At 44.1% G+C, this 21,911-nt stretch overlaps 1 protein-coding gene across 1 annotated transcript in view; it reads right to left on the bottom strand.

Annotated features, from left to right (window-relative positions):
* Positions 1-16,948: 16,948 nt before the first annotated feature.
* The window catches only part of LOC111153520 (histone-arginine methyltransferase CARM1-like), a 179,471-nt gene continuing 174,508 nt past the window's right edge, over positions 16,949-21,911 (bottom strand). Inside the window, exon 12 of the mRNA XM_022512575.1 lies at positions 16,949-17,042. Within this exon, the coding sequence (XP_022368283.1) occupies positions 16,949-17,042 (94 nt within the window). The remainder of the gene's footprint in view (positions 17,043-21,911) is intronic.

The raw sequence follows: 21,911 nt of genomic DNA, 5'->3' as shown, positions 1-21,911 counted from the left end.
CCAGCAGGAGCCTGCGGCTCTCTGGGGGAAGCCGGAACAGAACAGAACTCGGGGAGCTGGAAATACCTGTAGGACAGCAGGAGTCCTGTGAGGCTGGGGCCTTCCCGGGAGGGCTGGCAGGAGGCGGTGCTGCCAGTGGGCTCAGGTAGCAGGTGCTGTAGGAACGGCTAAGCTGACGGAATAAAGCTGGAAGGAGAAGGGTTTGCCGGATGCTGGCGCTGAGATCAGGAAGTGTCAGTAGGGTCGACAGGGAAGAAACCTGGTTCCGGAGACCGTTACTTGTTTCGTCTACAAGCCCCACGCCCCCAAATGACCAGTTTTCAGGTAGGTATTATCACAGTGTGGTTCCTCGCAGTGGACACTGATGTAGGGTTTTTCTTGTTTTCCCTATGGCTGGTGTTGTCTACAGACAAAACAGGGGAGAATCACGTTGGTTTAAGCGTCCCACTCTGAGAGCCAGGAGACGTGGACCCCAAGTGGGGTTCTTCCAAACATGTAATATGGGGCTTCGTGCAAGTTACGTGTCTCCTTGAGCCTCAGGTCCCTCATCTGTAAGTGGGTGGGTAGTGCTGTCTACTCACTCAGTTGATGTGATGTCTGAAGAGATCATGCCTTCCTGAACGGTGTGACAGGCTGGAGGCCGGGGCGGAAGAGGGGTAAGACACAGCCTCTGCTCTCCAGGGAGAAAAGAGGGGAGGGGAGAGGAGGTATAGACTCTGAATTGGGTGAATGACCCATGTAGCCAGCTTTGTCTCGTGGGATTCTCACGGGGAAGCCCTCATCGGGTAAATGTGGGGGGTGAGCGTCCATATCACACAGAACAGCAGAATGATAAAAATGAGGGGTACGTGGGGGAAGCAGATCCCAGCTCACCTGAAGTAGTAACTTTCTCACAATGAACAACGTAAAAAAAAAAAAAAAATCTCGACAACGAAGGAATGAGTTTCCCAACACTGGGATCATACAAGCCGGAGACGGATGGCTCTGTGTCGAAAGTATTCATTCAGAGGAAGGAGCTGCTTTGCTCCCACCCATCTCCCTGACCTTGATGTCTGAAAGACTCTCAAAAGGAGGGCATCCCCTTCTCCTCTCCTCTATCATCCTCTCCCCACAGCCACTCTGCCACTCCTTGCATCGTCTGAGGCCCCTCTTCTGAGCTCTGGACATCATGTCCTGTTGCTGACTGTACTCCGACGGCCCGGTTCCCCAAGTCCCAAGCAGAACCTATGATCTTCTCCCTTGTCCCCTCCAATCTGTGAGCAAGGACACAAAACTATTTCATGGGCGTCTCACTTTCAAAAGACGACCCCTCTGGGTTGCCTGGGAAAAGAGAGAGAAGGGCCTGTCAGTAGAGGGAGACGTCAGACAAGAAAAGAATCTCATAGGCCCTGTCACTGTGATTTTAAATTCCAGGGGTTTTTTTGTTGTTGTTGTTGTTTGTTTCTTTAGGTTATTATTATTTTTTTTTTTTTTTCTTTACTAAAAAAAAAAAAAAAAAAAGATTTTAAGATTTTCTAGTTTTTGAGATCTGAAAAAAAATTAATATTTTATAACTTCTGACAGTGTATTTTCTCTAGTTGGGCGGGTTCTCTCTGTCCATATGTCTTATGCAGGTGAAGCAATATTTGCATTTGGGTCTTAACAGCTGCAACCCTCAGAATCCCAGATACTTAGCTCTGCCCTCTCCCTGCCACCCACAGAGCCCAGCTGGGTGTGCTTGTCTGGGCCGTACACAGACAGAGAGGCAGGTCTGAAGAGGAAGACCTATCTCACAGGCCAGAGCCCTGAGTTTAGTAAGATGCTCTCTGTGGTTCTGGGTACCACTATCTCCCTCTGCCACAGGCCAGGTTCCAGTCCAGCAAGCGTGTGTGGCCAGCGCACCTCCTAGATCCATTTTGTCCCCATCCTAGTATTTCTTTGTTATTCTGCCCAATTAGGTTTTTTTTTTTTTTAGTTTTATTTATTTTTTTTCAGTGTTCCAAAATTCATTGTTTATGCACCACACCCAATGCTCCATGCAATCCATGCCCTCCTTAATACCCACCACCAGGCTCACCCAATCCCCACCCCCTCCCCTCCAAAACCCTCAGTTTGTTTCTCAGAGTTCACAGTCTCTCATGGTTTATATTATATCATCATCTACAATGTAACCTTGAAAACTAACGTAAATCCTTTGAGAAAAAGGCAGGATGCCTAGATACATGGATGGGCCGAGAGTTAGAGATAGAAAGGTAAATAGATCCATTTCCACCTAGGAAAAGAGCTATTGATAAATCTTGACTATTTCGATTGATTCCATTTTTAGATCCCCTCTCTGCTCTCCCTCTAATTAAACTTCTTGCATTCATTCTCCTTTCCTGCCTCTTGTCTCCCATCCTTGCTCCTCTCCTCATCTCTAAGCCAGGTTAGGGTTTAGGGTGATTACAGACTATGCACTATTAGAACTTTCCAGAAAAAAAAAAAAAAGCTCCTCAAATGTGTACCAGTATTGCTAGGCCAGTGTTGATCTCACTGACAGTCTTCCTGCTCTTGTTCCATTCTCTGGTCCATCCCTGGTCCTCATTTTGGAGAGCTAACCTCTACCTTGCATCCTGCCCAGCATGGCCTGTCTGGTTTTCTCCAAGAAATAAGGTCAGTTTTTACCTGGAGCATTTGGGTGTGACTGTATTAAGATGGATGAGCATACTGGAGCAAGGGGAGCCTGGAGGACAGAACTGTCAGAGGAGAAAGAAGTCCTCGTGCTAGCTTCTGGTGAAAAGAGTCACGTGCTGGGAACTTCCTACAGACCTGGAATAAAGTCCTAATGTCTGTGGGCACACACACAACCAGGCTGGTCACATTCTAGCCATGAATGCCATCAACACTCACACATGTCCTTACGTTTACCCCCAAGGAGTGGAGAAATCAGACCTCTCAACAATTCCGCTCTTGTCTGCTCCCTAGGACAATGGTTTCCTACAGGAGGAGTTCATGCGAAAGCCAAGCCTACTGCATCAGTTCAACAGTGGAGCCTCATCACATTCCAACTAAGAAAACCTCCATTCAGTAAACATCTATTGAGCACCTGCTGTATGCAAGGGAATCTGATAGGCAGCGGCAGTGCGGCTGGAGAGCAGAGACACAAAGCTGTGTTTGAGCCAGTTCCGTAGGACTCTTTATGGAAAGTCCCAGCAAGAAAATATTTATTCAGAATTGGCAAATCAAGGTCACTAGATGTGCTGAATCATGATTTTGCCTGGCATTCATTGCCATGACATTAATCAAGCAGAATTCTTCCCCAGTTTGTATGGGCACACTGTGCATTTCAGCCTCGGAGACAAAGAGAACCATGAGTACCAATTCTCCAGGAAATGCAGTTCTCATCAATGAAGCCATTACTGAGTCATCAACAGCTAGGAAGATAATTATTCCCGAACCACTGGATGAGAGAGCAGGTTGGACAGGGAACTGATTAGTGCTTTTCCAGGAAAGGGGGGAAGAAGCAGCAAAATGGGGGGTGGGCATCAGGCATCTCTCTCCAAGAATGGGGTCATAAGAGAGACTAGGCAGGGAGGCCTTGGCCCACTATGTCTTTTCTTCTGGTTTCTCTGTGGTCATGATATTTTGATCCAAAGCTATGGATTTCCAATGAAAGAAGGAACAACCTCTTCTAGCCAAACAGCTACTCAGCAGCCCTCAGTCTTGAACACGTTGGTACATGTTCAAGGACATGTTCAAGGACCGCGGTTTGCCTGGACCATCCTCCACGGAGCATCTCTCTCGAGCAGGTGACATTTCCAGCCGGTGACATTTCGGCACAGGTAATGCTCATTCAATCATGCTTAGCATCGTGGTCTGCCTTTGCTCTTCCCTTTTGTGAGAACCTGTCTGTTTCCTTCCTGTTTCCAAGCTGAGGAAAGAAAATTGTTCGGGTCCTGTTCCCTCCTTAAAGCTACCATCACTCCTAACATACTATGACAGCGCACATAAAAAAGGGCTTTATAAACAGGAAAGCAACGTACAAATGTTAATTGACATGATCCTAAGGAGCTCTTCTAATTATCTCAAGTTGATTTCCTACCACAATTCCTGTTATCAGGTGGGATATGACATCAAGGTGCCCTCCTTGCTTCTGTGAAGGCAGCCGTCCAGGCATGTCGTCCACGCTATTATGGCAACTGGGGATCATTTGAAAATGAGCTTTACTTCACTTGGCATATAAGATGATAATTTTAAAAAGTGGGTCCTCTTCCCCCACCCCAAGTATTAGAATTGGTTCACATTCAAGAGGCACATGCCCCCTGCAGAAGAGGGGCTCAGACACGCAGCTGGCAATGGGACATCAAACCAGGAGCAGGAGATCTGGTTCCACGGTAAATCCTGATGGAAGCCTCGCGAGGATGGTCAGCCACGAGGGAGGCCTGGGCAATTCAAGGCCAATCTGACAGGGGACAGGTGGTGATCTTGGCATCGGATGGACTTCTGAGAGAGCCAGCCAAGGACCCCTGGAGGTGTGCTGGGAGGAGGGCAGAGCCTTCCCAGAAGGGCTGGGAGGGATGGGGAGGGATGCAGACACATCAGTGATGACTAGGTTCTGTGACAGTCCCTGGGAACTTGTATAAGGATGCTTAGGCACAAATGTCACATTTCCTATTTTTGTTCTCCTGGGAACCTTCCCCCTCCTCACAGGTTCACCCCATTCAACAGATGCTCCCAGACATATGAGAACTCAATTTAGATTCCATTTACCATGCCTACTACCTAATAAAAAAAATTCCCTAAAAATATTTAGCATGAATTCAGTAGCTGTTAGGGGAAGCTGCAAAAATCCACCTCTTTCCGTGTTGCCCAACTTCCGGCTTGTAGATGCAGAAGAGTACGTAGGGTGCAGCAACATTTCAGCCAAAAGATGGAGAGAGGGAAGGATGCCGGTGTATTTGCACGGGTGTGTGGAAGAAGGGCGAGAAACTTAGTTGACTTGGCAGACGTGGATGGGAAGGCTGGGGGACAGGGGTTGGATGCAGACCTCACTGTACATCCTTTTCACATTCTGAGTTTTGAACCACGTGACTGTGGTGACAATTCAAAAATTAAATTTTACTAATTCTCAGCATTGTGACCATCTGTCACCTTGGTTTTCATTGCTGTTCACGTGAGGCATTTGATGTCCTCACCATCACCACTCATCTTGATGGCCAGGCCTTTTGGAGACATCACAGCATTGTCGCTGACCGCTGTGAAGCACACAGGACTTTTCTGATTTTGTGAAAAGATTAAATGGTTTTTCTTTTCTCTTTCGGTCTCTCCCTCTTTTGTCTTTCCAGGGCATGTAGTTTAGTCTTACTTTAAGTGAAAATTCTAGTAGGCAGCAAGGTGTCCTCAGGTCAGTCTGGCAGACAGTTGGTTCCGAGATGAGGGGGCAAAGATTCAGGAGAAGACTTCAGCCCATATAAGAGCAAGATGGGGCTCCAGCCCAATCAGAGAGGGAGGATGTGAGGTCATGCACGTTGTCAAGGCAGATCAGGATGCAGGGACCCAGCTCTCACCCTCTTTTCCTGCTGTTCTGCACACCCGAACTCCAGGGGAGAGCCACCTTGACCAGCTTTCTCCACTTCGTCCCTGCTCCCTTCGCTCTTCACTATTGCAGTGGCCTTAATCGATGTCCATGTTATCCTTTCCAGTGACCAAATCTCTGCTCCCATCCTATTTGACCTGGTGGCCACATTCGACACAAACGGTTCCTCCCTCCTCCTCGAAGCAAATTCTTCTCTTGTCCCATGTCACTCTACCGCTCTGACCTTATGGGGCCAACTGCTCAGTGTCTCCTGATGACCCTTTCTTCTCCAGGTTTCACATATTAGAGTTCTCTGCTCTTGGTTTTCTTCTCCTCTCCACACCACCTTCCAAGGGACCACATCTGGGTCTGGGCTTTAATTACCACCTGTATGCTCCATGACTCTCCAACCCCGACTCCAGACTCTGTCCTCCTGGGTCCATGCACACAGTTAGCCACCTCCTGATCACTCTGCTTCGACATCGAGTGGCCATCTCCACCCCACAAACTCAAAACAGAACTTCTGATTTTCCCTCCCAGACTTGCTCCCCGCCTACTCTTCTTGGTCTTAGTTAACAGCAACCAGCTGCTCAGACCAAAACCCTGGGAGTTGATCTTGATTCTTCTTTTCCTCTCCAACCACCACCCATCAATCTATCAGTGAGTTCTGTTATGGTCATCTCCAAAAGAGATCCTGAATCTCGTCCCTGTCTGCCTTCCGCCTACCCCAACACCCTGTCTCTCATTGTCTTATTGCACCAGGATTTTCCTGTTTTCATTCTTGCCCACATACAGTCAGCTTCTCGAAAGCAACCAGGAGATGGGATAGATCCACTCATACCACCCTCAGCTGCGAAGTCTCGGATTGCTGCTAAGTCTCTGCCTGAGTTCTTTCCTCGAAATCTCGAGGTGGCTCTCTCTGCCCTAGCTCAGGGCCCAGCACTTTGTTGAGGTTCCTCTGAGCACTGATGCCCCAGTAGCAACCTCCAGGACCCTCCACACCTCCTCCGCCACTGTTATACCCTTCATGGCACCCATCACATTCCAAAATTTTATGTCTCTTTGCTTATAGGTCTACTCTATGTGTCCCTCCCCCTACCATGTGAAAGGGAACCTTTGTCTACCTTGCTTATTTCTGTATCCTCAGAGCCTGAAATGAAGCGGCATTAGATAGGAGAGGCTTAATAATCCCTCAGCAAGAAATACTCCCAAAGCACAATGGCTGAAAACAACAAAGGTCTGTTTTTCCTCAAACGACATGTATGACATGGGTTGACAGGGAAGTTCTGAGATGTTCAGAGACCCAGGCTGAAGGCAGCTTTACTGTGTGATGTTGTCACGTTAACAGGACTCCCACAACCACTGAGGCGGGAGAAGGGGCGGGCATGGAGAGTCTCATGCCATCTCTTCCATGGGCAGGGGACACACGTCCCTTCTCACACAGGCCATAGCAAGTCACAAGGCCATGCCTAACTTCGAGGGGCCCAGGAAATGTGATCATCTGCTGTGCCTGGAATCAGAAGAAAACTGGAAACAGTGGTGGGCAGCAGCTAGCAGCTAGGCAAACCGAGCGTGCCTGATTCTAAAGCTCATGGTGCCTCCATGTTTGACAGAACATGGCCCTAGAGTCTCTTTTTTGATGAACATATTATTTCACTCTTATTTCTAGGTATTTCTTAATACCTGGGAAACGGTGTCAGCAGCCTCTGGTGCTTCTGGGATATAACTGCTTTTGTTGTGTCCCCCAAATAACTTGTGTCCCCCAAATAACTCCTATCCTGGTAATTTATAGATAAGTGGGATTTCCGTAAATTATTTTACTTATTGCACTATTATAACAATGATGCATTATGCTTTTAATGGAGACAATCTATTTGAAATGCCAAACTAATGTATTTTTGTTTCTCCTTGAATCATCATCCTTAGATCACCCCTTATGGGCTGGGGCAAGAGAGGGTGAATAAATGAAGGGATGAGTACAGGAATAAGGTGATTTCTTGAGCAAGACAAGATGTTTAAAATGAGGCTCTGAATGAAAGTGGACTTTTCTAAATTCCTTTCATGTATGAGAGACCCAACCAAGAGCTCCTCCTGGACAGGAGAGAGAATGCCACTCAACACTGGAGAGCTAGATCTTGAGACTGTGCCCAAAGGTCAAGATAGGATTGTGGGGTGGGAGAATGAACAGCCACCCCTTGTGCCCCCAATTATGTACTGAAGAAGGGAGACAGTCCTTCAGATGGGGGTGGTCAGGCATGTGGGCATTTCCTTCTTGAAACTGAAAGCACAGCAGTTGTAGACAACGTGTAAAGGCTTAAGAGAAACTATTAAGACTCCATTTCCTATGATAATATAATACCAGTTACCTGTAACGACCCAGGTGCTGTGTTATGTGCATTTTATGCAATCATTTCTTTCGGCCCTCACAAAGAACCCTCTCACGATTGCTCCAACAGATAAGGAAAGTGAAGCTAGCGAAAGCATGTGAGTGGCCCAAGTGGATCCAGGATGTGACAATCCCGATATCTCTGACTGAAGAGTCCACACCTTTAGCCTCTGCACCATAAAGTTACTTTAAGTCATCGTCAATCTAGAGTTCAGTTGACTTGCCTGGCCAGAGTGTCTTCTTCCCTGAATTCCTTCCTCCTCCATGCTGCCACTCCTCCCCTTAAAACACGCAGAAGAGGCTCCTCATTGCTGGTCTGTAGGATGAAGTCCAAAGTCGCCATGGCACACACTAAGGACAGGAGCTGCTGAATGGAACATGGGATGAACACTTGTACAGGGACCAGTAACCCTTGTCGCTGCCCAGTGTCTTTTCCCATCCCATTAGGTAAGTTCATTCATTCAGTAAGATTGTATAACAGCATGTCTTAAAATGGTGTCTGTCTTCTCCATGGATAGACATTCACTTGAAACAAGGTACAACCCCATACCTCTAAGGCCAGGGTGCGTGATAAGCACGATCTCATAGGCTCCTGTGTTCAGAAGTGTTTGGGGTTTAATGCCCTGTGGTCATCATCATGAAATCCGTAATACTTTTATCTTTGAATCTGTGTTTTGTAAGTGAAATATAATGGGTCTAAAGGCAGCCTGCACCCAGGGCTTGAAGACTTACCTCATAGGTGGTCCCCACTCCCTAGGGCCCCTCTGAGATGAATTCTCATCCGCCCACCAAACTCTGGGCCTCCATGCTCTGCCCGGTCTCCCAGTCCCTGCTCCTACCTCTGATGACTGCACCAACTGGGTCGGGGTGGCCCAAGTTCTACTGTTACACTCCACCTGGCACAGGAGCAGGTAGGGTCAAGGTCAAGCACACATCCTGCAGCTTCTCAGGGTGGGGTGAGGCACTGCATGTCCCTGTTCTGGGCAGATGTGACCACGGCAAGTTCAGCAGGCTGCTCCATGCATCCTTCTCACTCACGCCCAGTCCTGGGAAGTTGCAAGGTCTTGGGGCTCACCTAACTCCTGAAGGTTAGAGCAGGAGGCCCATGAAAGGGAAGATTCACTGATCTACCCAGAGCGGTGTCTGCATCTCCTTTCTGCACAGGGTGGTGCCGATTATGTAACCTGCTCTCATGATTCTCTGATGTGTTTCTTCAAATACAGTGGAAATGTCAAGACATAATAAAAATATGACATTAGTGTTACCTCCAAGGGTGCTGAGTGCAAGACACTAACAATTTAATAAATGTGGGCTTTTAGACTGACCTATGTTAATGTGTGATTTTATGCTATTTTGCATGGCAAGGGAAGCTTCTCAGAATTCATTTGATTGTTAGATCAATGTGAAAATGCATTATCTGCCTGCCTTGAGCATGGCCAACTATTGACCTCTTCAATTAAGCAGACTTGAGAAAGAAAATTCAATTACAATGAGCAAACATTTCTGGAACACTTTCTATGTGCAAGGCCCTGTGCCAGGTCTTGTGGGGAATAGAAAGATTCGTGAGATTTGTTCCTAGTTTGGGAGTGCTTACAAGCAAGAGGGGAGGTAGAGATACATGCCTGGGTAACCATGGGGTAGCACACTCTTTTCCTTATCAAAGCAGAGGAAACGGAATTATGGTCGAGCTGGACTGTTGTTACAGCACCTCAGAGCAGAAGATGCTAGTTCCTTGCTTTATGTCCATCTCCCTTCTTTGGGAATAGAATTTATCCCTTTATGACCATCTCCCTTCTTTGGGAATAGAATTCCATTTTTTTTTTCAGGGTTTTTCCCTTGGGAAAGATGAGTCTGTCTCCAGCTTAGTGATAAATCTCGATGGGATTCTCTCTCTCTCTGTGGCAGCATCTCCTGTTGCTGACTAGCTTTGAGATGGCCATGTGACTCAGTTGTGGCCAAGCAAGCATGATGGCAAGTCTCTGGGATGCTTTTGGAAAGACCTTCTCAGTAGAGGTGACTCTTATGGTTAAGGGCGCCGTCTCTGATATGGACTGCCCGGTTTATAATCCTGGCTCCACGGCTGACCAGTTCTGTGTCATCAGGAGAGTCATGCAATCTTTCTGCCTCCATCCTTAATCTGTTAAATGGGGTTAATAATAATACATAGCTAATGGGGTTGTGGTGAGGATAAAGATTAGTTAATATTTGCAAAGCACTTAGGAAAGTATCTGGGGCACAGTGTCACTTGTTAACTGTCATTATCATTATTTTGAGACGAGATGCCAGAGGTGAGTGTCTCTTTTATGAGCCTAGATGTGACTCCAGTAATGTCCATCATGGCCTTGTGCACATGAGAGAGGCTGGCCTAGGAGGGAAGAAGCTGGAGAAAGAGTGGAGAAGAGCCTCAGTCCTTGATGAAGTCACTGAGACTCCATCACCATCCTGGAGACCATTCGACTTCTGGCCTCCTTGTGAGATGCGATACATTTCTTGTTCAGGATGTCCTCAGGCTGCCGTGGTCCTGGGGTCAAGGGTGGCTTCCTGGTATCTGTCCGGGAGCTCCATGGCTGGTGTCCTTCCAGGGCCCACAGGTATGCTGGCTACGGGCTATGTCTGAGCAGCTCCTGCCAACCGGCTGGGACCCCACTTCTGGCCTTATCTTAATCACGATGGGATGGCTTCCTGAAAGACTGAGCTTTCCGGCATTTCCAAAATTTCCTGAAATCCACAATCTACTCTTGATATTCACAGTGAACATGCCGTGACATGACTTTCGAATCCGCAGGATGCTATGGCAATGTCATTTCTCCATGAAGCACAATAAATGAATAACTAACACAATCCCCTTTGATTCTTAATGATTCTAGAGGTTTAAGGACAGGAACAAGTAGTGAACTTACTAAATTCTTCCAGCAAAATAAACTCTACATTACTTCATTTCTTAAAAAGCAACACTAAGAACTTACTTACATTTCCAGAAATAAGGTGAAGCGGATGAAAACCAGTTTTAAGGAATACATCAGGAGAGTTATTGGTTACATGGGGATGAGTTCTCTAAATGATTGAAAAAAGACACTCATTCGTCCACACCCACAGTATGTATATTAGATAGATATATGTATCAAATTTGGGCTTTGTCAAATTACAAATTTATAAATATTACAGATCTTTGGCATCAGTCAAAAATTCAGAAATAGCATCACGTTTTTGGCATCCTGAAAAGTCATGATTTTTCTCTCTCATGCCCATCCCAGAGACTGCTAATGTCTTCTAGAGCGTGGGTTGAGGAGGCCGGTGAGGGCCTGTCACGTTGCCTGGGGAAGAGTTGTGCGATCGATTAGCAATGTCTGCCCTGGGTGTGGGTGGAGCCGGCGGCAGCAGCAACATTGAGTTCCCGCAGTGCGCAGTGCGGGGTTCCCCGGTTTCTGCCTGCTCTGCTTGAAAGGCGATTGGAACGCTGTCAGAACTGATTCCATGAGTACAAGGACTCTTAACTTCAGGATGAAGTTATGTACTCAATCAGTGTGCATTTATTGAGCACTTTTGATGCATGAGACGTACCCTTAGGCATTGTGGGAGATTAAAAAGTGAATCAGACTCACTCCAACCCACAAATAACTTGGTTAACAGAAGACAAAGTATGTGTGTGTGCACATGTGTGTTTAGGGTACGAGGTCATACAGAGCTGCAAGAAAGGGTTAGACGAAGGGAGGGACAGGAGATGTGTCAATGTGAGTGTGAAAGGTGGCAGAAGGCCTGCCCGTGACGGTCCACTGGACGGGAAGCCCTGCAGTGACGTAAGGAAGGCTGTTGGGCTGGATAGAAAGGCAAGACTGCGTCAGATGGAGGGGCCAGAGCGAGCCAAAGCAGCAGAGTGGCAAGCTCCCAGCTGCCGGAGACTGACTGGCTGGTAAGGGTCTGTCCTTGTGGTTTGATTCCAGCTTCTCTCACGCCCCCGCCCCCGAGCAGGCGGGCTGCTGCGGGCTTCATTAGCTTGTCATACTGATGCGACATCCATCTTTATAAGAGTTGTCTGGGCCAGCGGAAAACCTGCTCTTTGCAAAGATCATCTTTCATCACCATTTGACGTGTGACATATAACAAATGTCTTAAAGTAAAGGAGAGGCCTCACTGGTATCTCACACTGTACATTTTTATTGTAAACCTAAAAGAACTGACAAAGGTTCCATCTTTATTTCCTTAACTACATACAGTCATCAAATATTACCAATGAAGAACATTCCTGACGTCCTATTAGTCCATAACGTGAATAAGGCAAAAATTCTTTAACACACTGCTGAGTTAGAAAGTAGTGTTGACTGGTTGAGACGATCGGCGAAAACAGCTTAAAATTGTAAATAGAAGCTCACTCCTAACATGCTCTTATGTTACGTCATACATATGCATACATATAAACACGAGGTAGGGTTTTGTTAAATTTCTTTTGTAAATACTTAAAAAATGAAAGCAGAGCTGTTGGCTTTACTGCAACAGTAATAAAGAGAAATCACAAATTGAGGAAAAAATTCTTCTTCAGCTACATGCAGAAAGCTGTAAAGAGCCAGTCTAAGAAGCACCGAGAAATAGACTTTCAATAAAACGAGGACGCACATTTTATATTTAGGAAAAAAATACGAATTCAAATCAACCTAATCATCCTTGTAAAATGTAGAGTGCATATTTGGAACACGAAATAAGAACTTCGGTGTTGAGGGACTTCTCAGGCCTTCATTTTACTTATCGATTGGCTTGTGGCTATCTTCTAAGCAAACCTAAAACAGAGAAGGTGATTTCTATGATACTGAGTAAATAAGTTCCACCTCGATCTGAAGCTCCCAGCAGGCAAGTTGGTTGTGGGCTCTTGTCCTCTCCCTCCCTCCTCGTCCCCTCCCCCTCCCTCCTTCCCACTCCTGTGCCCTTCCTGAAGTTTTTATGGGCAGCCGTACATCTATATTTACCCACTATATTTAGTAAGTTTGATTATGCATAGCCTAAATTCAGATCTGAGATGATGATCCAGATTTTTGTTCACTGAGAGAACTTTTTTCTTTTTTTAATAGGTTTACAGCGAAGACGAAGCATCAACTTATTTCTCGCTCTTCTTGCTATTCCGTAGGCTTGGTTTGCCCCAGGCCTTTGCCCTCACTTCTACAAAAGGCTCTGCTTGCACATCCACCCATTCCAGTTGCTTCCTGACATTTAAGTCACCACTCAGTTGCCACCTCTTCCGAGAAGCCTCCCAGATTACTCACTGTAAACAACGCCCTCATGCAATCCCTCACCACAGGCTGGCCTAACACTCTGTTTGTTTTCTGCTCTCTCTTTACGCAGTTTTGGTGTTTTGTGGATTTGTGTTTGTTTGTTTTTTTAATGAAATACACCAGTCAGTAAGTTTTCATGTCCTTGAGGAAAAATTTACATACAATAAAATTCAGCCCCTCTACTGTAGTCCTGCAAGTTTTGACAAATGCATCCAGGCATATCCTGCCACCAGGATGATCAAGATACAGAAAGTTCCACTGCCTGAACTGCCGCCACATCTCTTCATAGCTAACCCTTCCCCAAGCCCTTCCGAGCTATTCTTTGTATCTGCAGTGTTGCCTTTTCCAGAATGTCGTGTGAGTGGTATCATATATTGTGTAGCCTTTTGAGTCTGATTTCTTTCACTTTCTATAGCTTAGTTTATTTGAGATTCATCTGTATTATTATAAATGTATCAGTATTTCTTTCCTTTTTGTTACTGAAAGTCGTTTCATTGTATGCATGGATCATAGTTTGTTCATTCTCCATTTAGAAGACATTCTAGTTGATTCCAGTTTTGATGATTACAAATAAAACTGCCATACACATTCAAATACAGTTTCATTTCTGTTGCGTAAATGCCTGGAAATGAGATTGCTGGGTCATCTGGTAAGTGCATTTTTAACTACAGAAGAAACTGGTGAACTATGTTCAAAAGTCTGTACCACTTTGTATTCCTACCAACAATGAATGAGAATTCTGGTAGTTCCACGTCTTCACCAGCACTTGCTATCATCCGAATTTTTATTTTAAGCCATTCTCATAGATGTGTGGTGGTATGTTGCTATGGTTTTAATTTTCATTTCCCCATTGGCTAATGAGGGTGAACATTTTTCATGTGCTTATTTGCTATTATATCTTCTTAAAGGAAAGTCTGTTCAAATCTCTTGTCCTGAATAAAATGGTTTCTTATTATTGGGCTTTTTAAAAAGTATTATATCATACATTCTTTTTATATTCTGGATACTATTTTATTTTTTTCAGATAGGTGATTTCCTAATACTTCCACCTAGTTTGTAACTCATCTTTTCATTCATATCATGTGTCTTTCAAAGATAAGTTTTTAATTTTCATAAAGGACAATTTATCCTTTTCTTCTTTCTCTTTCCAGGAATCAGGTCATATCTAAGAAATTTTTGTTCAAACCAAAGATCACAAAGATTTTCTTCTATGTTTTATTCTCAAAGTTTCATATTTTTAGGTTTTCTGTTTTGATCCATGATCCCTTTTGAGCTAATTTTTATAGATGGTCTGAGATATGGATGGGAGGTCACTATTTTTATTGCGTACTGATATCCATTATTCCAGCACCACTTTTGGAAGAATATCACCTCTCCATTAATTGCCTTTGCAACTCTGTCGAAAATCAATTGACTCTAATGGTGGATGTTTATGTTTTTAGTAATTAACTTGTAGATCTTGAGATGTTTTTAGCATGCCACATTAGATGTTTTTAGATGGTATCAGGGATCAGAAAAAAAACAAAAATAAATCTTTCGTTTTTGTGTGTAAGTCTATTGTAAGCCCTAAAAATGGACAGAATAAAAATCAGGTAGAGATAAAGTTACTTATTTTGATGGAGAAATACCAATAATTCCTCTTGGTAATGCCAATTATTTTAGTTCTCCCTAACACACACAAGCATGTGCACACACACACACGTCCTGCTTTTCTGTTCCTCAGCAGATTGGAGTTGACTGTTAGGGAGCAGAAGGACATTACCATAGCTGAACATTTAACCGAGCATCTACTACATGCTAGGTGCTCTCCAAGATTTGGTCATTTAGCACAAATCCTCACTGAAGATACTGAGGCCTAGACATTAGGGAAGAGTTGGTGAAAAAAATACAATCAAGATCTGGAATTCCCAAGGGAGTGTCACATTTTAAGCACCCTTATCTACTCAATTATTTAATTAAATACACCAGTCTGACTTGGTGCTGAATGAGAGAAGAAGGGAAAAGGAGAGGCATCAGCTGTCCCCACCACACCCACCCCTCTGTCTGTTTTGACAGTCCTGTGGCCACCTTGAGTATCACTCAACCTAGACCAGTCCACACTTTGAACTTGTGGCCACTGTGTTTGTGCCTTTGTGCAAAGCAGGGGCTGGCCAAGGCCAAGGCCCAGGCCCTGTTCCCATGTTTTCTGGTTAAAAGTGAAAGCTGGACTCAAGAGTTACTAGTTCACATGGTTCTTGCCCTCAAGAGGTGGGTTTTCTAAAACCCTATGAAAATTCATTTTTATCCCCAAATCCAAATGATTCAGTCTGGAATGAACTACAGATCATCACCTAACTTACTTACTGAGAGAGTGGGAGTGCAGAGACCAGTAAGCAAAGGGAGAAAGACAGGAAAGTAGCAATTACTGAATACTACTTATGTCAACTGTTAAGTACCTGGACATGGTATGGACAGCCTTATGTTGTTTACCCCATTTCACAGATGAGAAGACTGAGGCCTAGGCAGATTAAATTGTCCTAGTGAACAGTCAGCATGTTCTGAGGCCACAATCTATGCCCTTGACTTTATATGACAGGATTGTATAGGGGGAAGGGAGGGAGAACACCCCCTTTCCCTCAGAATTAAAGATGGCATCCACATCCCTAAACGGGAATAGGCTTTAAAGAGTTCTACTATGTGTGACAACTTGCACACAATGTAAACAATGGCAGCCTTGCTTGTTTTTTTTTTTTTCCCCTCCCATGACCTCCCAAGTCATCATTTCATTTTCCCATCTCTGCCAAAGAATTCTTGGTTTGGTTTCCCGTGTTTCTTCCTCTCTTTACGCTTTTCAAAAAGTACTATAGAGACATGATGCTTTGAACAAAAGCCTTGGGAGACATTATAACATGAGAGAAAGTCTTTAAGAAAGTAAAGAGTGACAGTGTTCAGTGGTTTTAATTGTTGGGTTGACTTCATGTCAACCCAACACGATTTCACTCATATTGACTGGATGTAAAGATGGGGAGTTTCTCCAGAAATATCTGTCGTGTCCATCTCATTGTGGCAAGTTCTTTGTATCACACACAATTTGCACAGCTTCTAAAGAGAGGTATGTCCTGACTTACATGCTCTCAAAAAATGTCTCAAAAACATATTTTCAATGGACTTCATGTTTTAGATGAATTAGAATACCTACTACAGGGGCGCCTGGGTGGCTCAGTGGGTTAAAGCCTCTGCCTTCGGCTCAGGTCATGATCCCAGGGTCCTGGGATCGAGCCTCGCGTCGGGCTCTCTGCTCAGCGGGGAGCCTGCTTCCCTTCCTCTCTGCCTGCCTCTCTGCCTACTTGTGATCTCTGTCAAATAAATAAAATCTTTAAAAAAAAAAAAAGAATACCTACTACAAAAAACCATCTGTTAGTGAGGGAAGGTCAGAGGAGCACAGAGTTAAACTCCACATTTTGCAGGTGAGAGAAAACCCGAATGCCCTAAGGAAGTGACTTTGCCTGAGGTCACACAGCTCATTAGAGCTCAGCTGGAAGGAGAGAGCTCGCTTTGTAGGACTACCCAGTGCTCCCTGTTTCAGGATCAGATTGGTACATACTGAATTCCATTTAATGGAACAGAAAACATTCAACTCCATCTCAAGATCCAAGTCTCCTTAAAGAGGAAGAGTAGATTTTTTTTTTCTCCTCTTAGGAAAGATGGAATCAGTCTGACTCTCTTTACCAGGTCCTGTGGTCAGTTGAGATTTTGTATGTGTGGGTGTGAAATGGATGAGAGCATTTCTTACCTAAAGAAAGGATTCTTTAAATCGAGGATGTTCCCAGATCTGAAGCCTGTCTGGTTTACCAGTGCCACAATCTGAATGTCATAGCTCTGTCTGGATGGCAGAAAACAAAACAAAACAACAACCCATCATTTGACAAGACCAGATATCTTCACATACACTGAGGGCACTGCCTACACGTACCCACCTACCTCATGAGGGCTTGAAGAGTGCATGGGTGGCATCTCGTACAGGCCCATGTGAGCTTATCTGGATGCTACTAATATTTATTTGTTAGAAGAGTTTGACAGTTATAGTCTTGTGATCTAAAAAATTACAAAGTTAATTGTGTTTCTGGTTTTACCAATGGCAATGACAGAAATGGCTTTAAATAACAGAGGTACTTTCTGGGTCACCCACCGAGGTACCAAAACAATCTTAATTGTGCAAAGACTGGATAATTTAAAAATCTCATACTGACATAAAATTGCAGACTGCCAGTTAATAAATGGGAATGATTTTAAGAGACCCCAGATGAAGGCTCATGCAATTCTGGCGAGAACTGGCTGATAAGATCAGCTAATAAGACACATATCCTTGATGACTAATCTGGAGGAATTATGTGCATGGGATTTTTATTAATCATATGTATGCCTGCTCAGCCTGCTGCTCCCCCTGCTTGTGCTCTCTTCTCTGACAAATAAATAAAATCTTTTAAAAAATATGTATTTCTTCAGATTATAAAGTGTTACATATTCATTTGTAGAACTGAAAAATAAAATAGAAATTAAATAAAATAATCCATAACATCACTGGACAAAGATTCTTCTACTATATTATCTCACCATTATTTTCCCTACTACCATTTTTTTATAAACGTAAATTTTTAATAAAATCACCTAAAATATTCCTTCATACCTCCTAATTTTATTTAACATAAGCAAGCACTTATCCTATAATTCCTCTTTTAAAAAATTTACTTGGGAGAGAGAGAAAGCAAGAGAGAAAGCATGAATAGCCGGGAGGGGCAGAGGGAGAGGGAAAAGCAGACTCCTGCTGAGCAGGGATTCTGACACAGGGTTGGATCCCAGGACCCTGAGGTCACGACCTGAGCCAAAGGCAGATGCTTAACCAACTGAGCCACACAGGTGCCCCTATCTTATAATTCTTGGCAATATATTTTTCAGTAGTATTACATGGGTATAGCATAATGTGTTTAATAATTCCCCACTTTCAAATATTTATATTTTTATAACATATTATAAACACGTAATAACATATTACTCCTTATAGTAAAAAAAATAGAATTTTATGGGGCGCCTGGGTGGCTCAGTGGGTTAAAGCCTCTGCCTTCAGCTCAGGTCATGATCTCAGGGTTCTGGAATCGAGCCCCGCATCAGGCTGTCGGCTCAGCAGGGAGCCTGCTTCCCCCCACCTCCCTCCCTCTGCCTGCCTCTCTGCGTACTTGTAATCTCTGTCAAATAAATAAATAAAAAATCTTTAAAAAATCTAATTTTATGACAGAAATTCTGCTGTAGAAGACATTCTTGTAATACATCTTTATGTCTTATCTGTGATTATTTCCTTAGAATAAATTCTTAGTGTTAGACTCACCAGGCTATAGCACATAGACACTTAAGGTTCCCAATACCTACTGCTAAAATAGACATTTTAGAAAGTGGACTGAATTACTTCCTCACCTCCAAAGTACAAAAGGCTAATTTCATTACACATCTTCAAATCCTTAATATTTTAAATGTTTGGGGTTAACATGTTATTATTTTAATTTGAATTTCCTTGACCGTTTGGCTTCCGTTTCAAATTCCAGAAATTACTAAAAGATACAAAGGCCTCCCACCCTGTCATTACCAATAGTGGAAAGGCTTACATATAATGTCAGACCCTATGAAACCTGTAGCTCCAGTTCTAGATTTTATCAGCACCAGACAAAGCAAGAGGGAAAGACAGGCCTACATAAACATAAAGAAAGAAAGAAAGAAAGAAAGAAAGAAAGAAAGAAAGAAAGAAAGAAAGAAAGAAAGATGTTCTTCGATTCTGTTTCAACTCCTATAATTAACTCCAAACTACTCTGCTGTAAGTTTCCTCCATGATACCCACATCCAGTAGTTCACTGCATTTGTGATACCAAAAGGTAGATGTGGGGGGAGTGAGACACAGAGACACTAAGCTCTTGGGAGGGAGGCAGCCCTCCTGCTCATGGAAAGGCTGAGAAAGTCTCACAGGTAATTCAGAGAGTGACACACATGCATATTTTTCCCAAAGAAAATACATCTTCTTAACAATATTTGAAGTAATTAATATAGGACTTCAACCAGAAATGGGGGACCCCAAGGTCTGTGCAAATGTGTGTGTCCACGGATGCATATAAGGCACAAGGGAGACCTGCGTGGCCCCAGGTGTGGTCGGGAAGAACAATCAGGACGTTCTTGCCATAGGGTGTTCACCAAGGCTCTCTTCAGAATGCTAGATAACACTGTCACTTTATACTCACTTCTCTCAACCTGTTCTTCTCCCTGACCCAACCTCAGATTCCTGGCTTTCCAGAAGGCAAAAAGAGCTTCATGTCATGTTAGGTCATGGCTCAGTGTGATGAGTGAGAGCTGAGGTTTGTTCTCAAAGCCCTGCTGTGCTGGCAGGGGCAGGGGGCGGTGAGGAGGATGGTTGGACATGCTAATTTGATAGTGATTCACCCAACCACGGGAGAATGTGCCCTTTCCTAAGACGGCATGAAAACCATGCACTCTCCTATCCCAGGAGCAGGTCATCCTGGTGCCACGACGCCCAGGAGACCAACTCCAGACTCCCTAATTAATGTGCCATGTGGATAAAGCAACCAATAATGGAGACTCTTCCCCAAGACTGTACACAGGATCCTCAATAACCACGGATTCTTTTGAACCAGCTATGTGGCAATGTGTATTCTCTAAAAACAAAACAAACCTCATTCTCTGCCAGAATTAGTTATTTTAAATCTACAGAGATGGAGTCAAGTGACATACGTGGGGACATACTTTAGTTCAAGGATTAAGTGCAAAATCATTGCTTTGTATACCAACATTTCTTTTGTCATCAAGCAGAGATTGGAACCTTGAGAACAACATATGTAGGGCATGTCTTTCTAGGGAATGTGGTAATTCCGTTTTATTAGAGAAAACAGAAAGGTACAGTAGAGGGAGGGAGAGGCTCAGTGCTGACTGCCAAGGAAGAAGGGGGTGGAGAGAAAGATGGAAATAGAGAGAGGAATCAAGATGGCAGAAAACTAGGAAACTGAAATAGCATTAGGTCACAGGAGTTCAGCTGGATAGTTATCAAACCATTCTGAACATGTACAAACGCAATAGAAGACAGAAGAGAAGAAGAGGAGCATTTCTAGAAACAGAAAATCGACCACTCTTGGGAAGGTAGGACATGTGGAGAAGTGAATCTGACATGACGGGAAGATAGACCACAGTGGGGAAAGGGGCAGAGGGGCCGGCTCCCAGCAAGTGGTAGAGCAGCAGAGCACAAAACCAGAACTTTCAGAAGTCTGCTCCACTGAGGGACATCACTCCAGAGGCTAAGCAGGGGTAGAGCCCTCATGGGCACAGTGTGGTCTCAGGTCCCGTGGGGTCACAGAAAGACCAGAGTGTCTGAATGTAGCAGAGCTCGCAGGTATTAAAGCAGGGAAGCCGACTACAGAGACAGAGCCGAGGAGTGAGCTCTCAGATCAGAGTTACCTTAAACTGTGATCTGCAGCACAGTCAGGCCACTGCTCTTTGAGCAGGGACCCCATGGTAGATCTGGGGAGACTTCCTCCTTCCTCCTTCGGGAGGAGCAGTGTGGGAGCCTGCAGCAGGAATCTGCTGCATTTGGAGACTCCTCAAACGGGGCCGTGCACCAGAAAAAGAAACGCTCAGTCACAGGCTGGGTGAACTTGGAATGTGGCCGGAGACCCGGGAGATGTGAAGGATTGACTGCTTTTCTCTGAGGGTGCACTGAGGAGTGGGGCCCTGGCTCTCAGCTCCTACCAAACCAGAGACTGGGAGGTCACCATCTTCATTCCGGTCCTCCAGAGCTCTAGGGAAAGCATCCAGGGAACAAAAGCTCCCAAGAGCGAACCTGAGCAGATTGCTTAGCCTGGTCCCTGGCAAGGGCGTTGCAGTTCCACCTCGGGTAAAGACATTTGAGAATCGCTGCAACAGGCCCTTCCCCCAGGAGATCGGCAAGAACATCCAGCCAAGACCAAGTTTTTTGGTCACTGAGAACTGCAGAACTCCAGAGCTACAGGAAAGCAACACTTAGAATTCATGGCTTTTTCCCCATGATCCTTTAAGTCTTGCAAAGTAAAATTTTTTTAATTTTATTTTTTTCTTATTCTATTTTTTTAACTTTTCTTCTTTCCTCTTTAAATGTTTTTTTAAACTATTTTATCTTATCAATACCTTTTTAAAAAAATCTTTTAAAATTTTCATGGTTATAGTCATATTTTATCCCTTCATTGTATTTAACCTTATTTTTTGTATACGTATAGGTTTTTCTTCTTTAAATTTTTGGGATATAATTTCTTCTAATAGATCAAAATAAACCCTAAATCTAGCTCTAGTCTGATCATATTTTTTTTCTTTTTCCAACCAACTTATCTTACCAATTCCTTTAAAAATCTTTTAAAATCTTTTTAAATCTTTTTCATCTTTACAGTCATATTCCATCTCTTCATTGTGTTTACCCCTATTTTTGAACATATATAAGTTTTTCTTTCTTTAAAATTTTGGGAGGTAGTTTCTTCTAAGAGACCAGAATACACCCAAAGTCAAGTGGGTGGCTCTGTTCTATTCACAGTCTAATAACTATATTTTTAAAATTTTTTTATTGTTTTTTCCACCCTCTCATCTTCCCCTGGTTTTGGGTCTCTTCTGATTTGGTTAGCATATATTTTTCTGGGGTCTTTGCCACTCTTTTAATATTTTACTCTCTCATTCATAT

The sequence above is a fragment of the Enhydra lutris genome, unplaced genomic scaffold (genome assembly GCF_002288905.1).
Source record: "Enhydra lutris kenyoni isolate GAN:26980312 unplaced genomic scaffold, ASM228890v2 scaffoldscaffold33, whole genome shotgun sequence".
Lineage (NCBI taxonomy): Eukaryota > Metazoa > Chordata > Mammalia > Carnivora > Mustelidae > Enhydra > Enhydra lutris.
The sequence above is the reverse complement of the archived record's forward strand: the minus strand, read 5'-3'. Positions and strand labels throughout refer to the sequence as shown.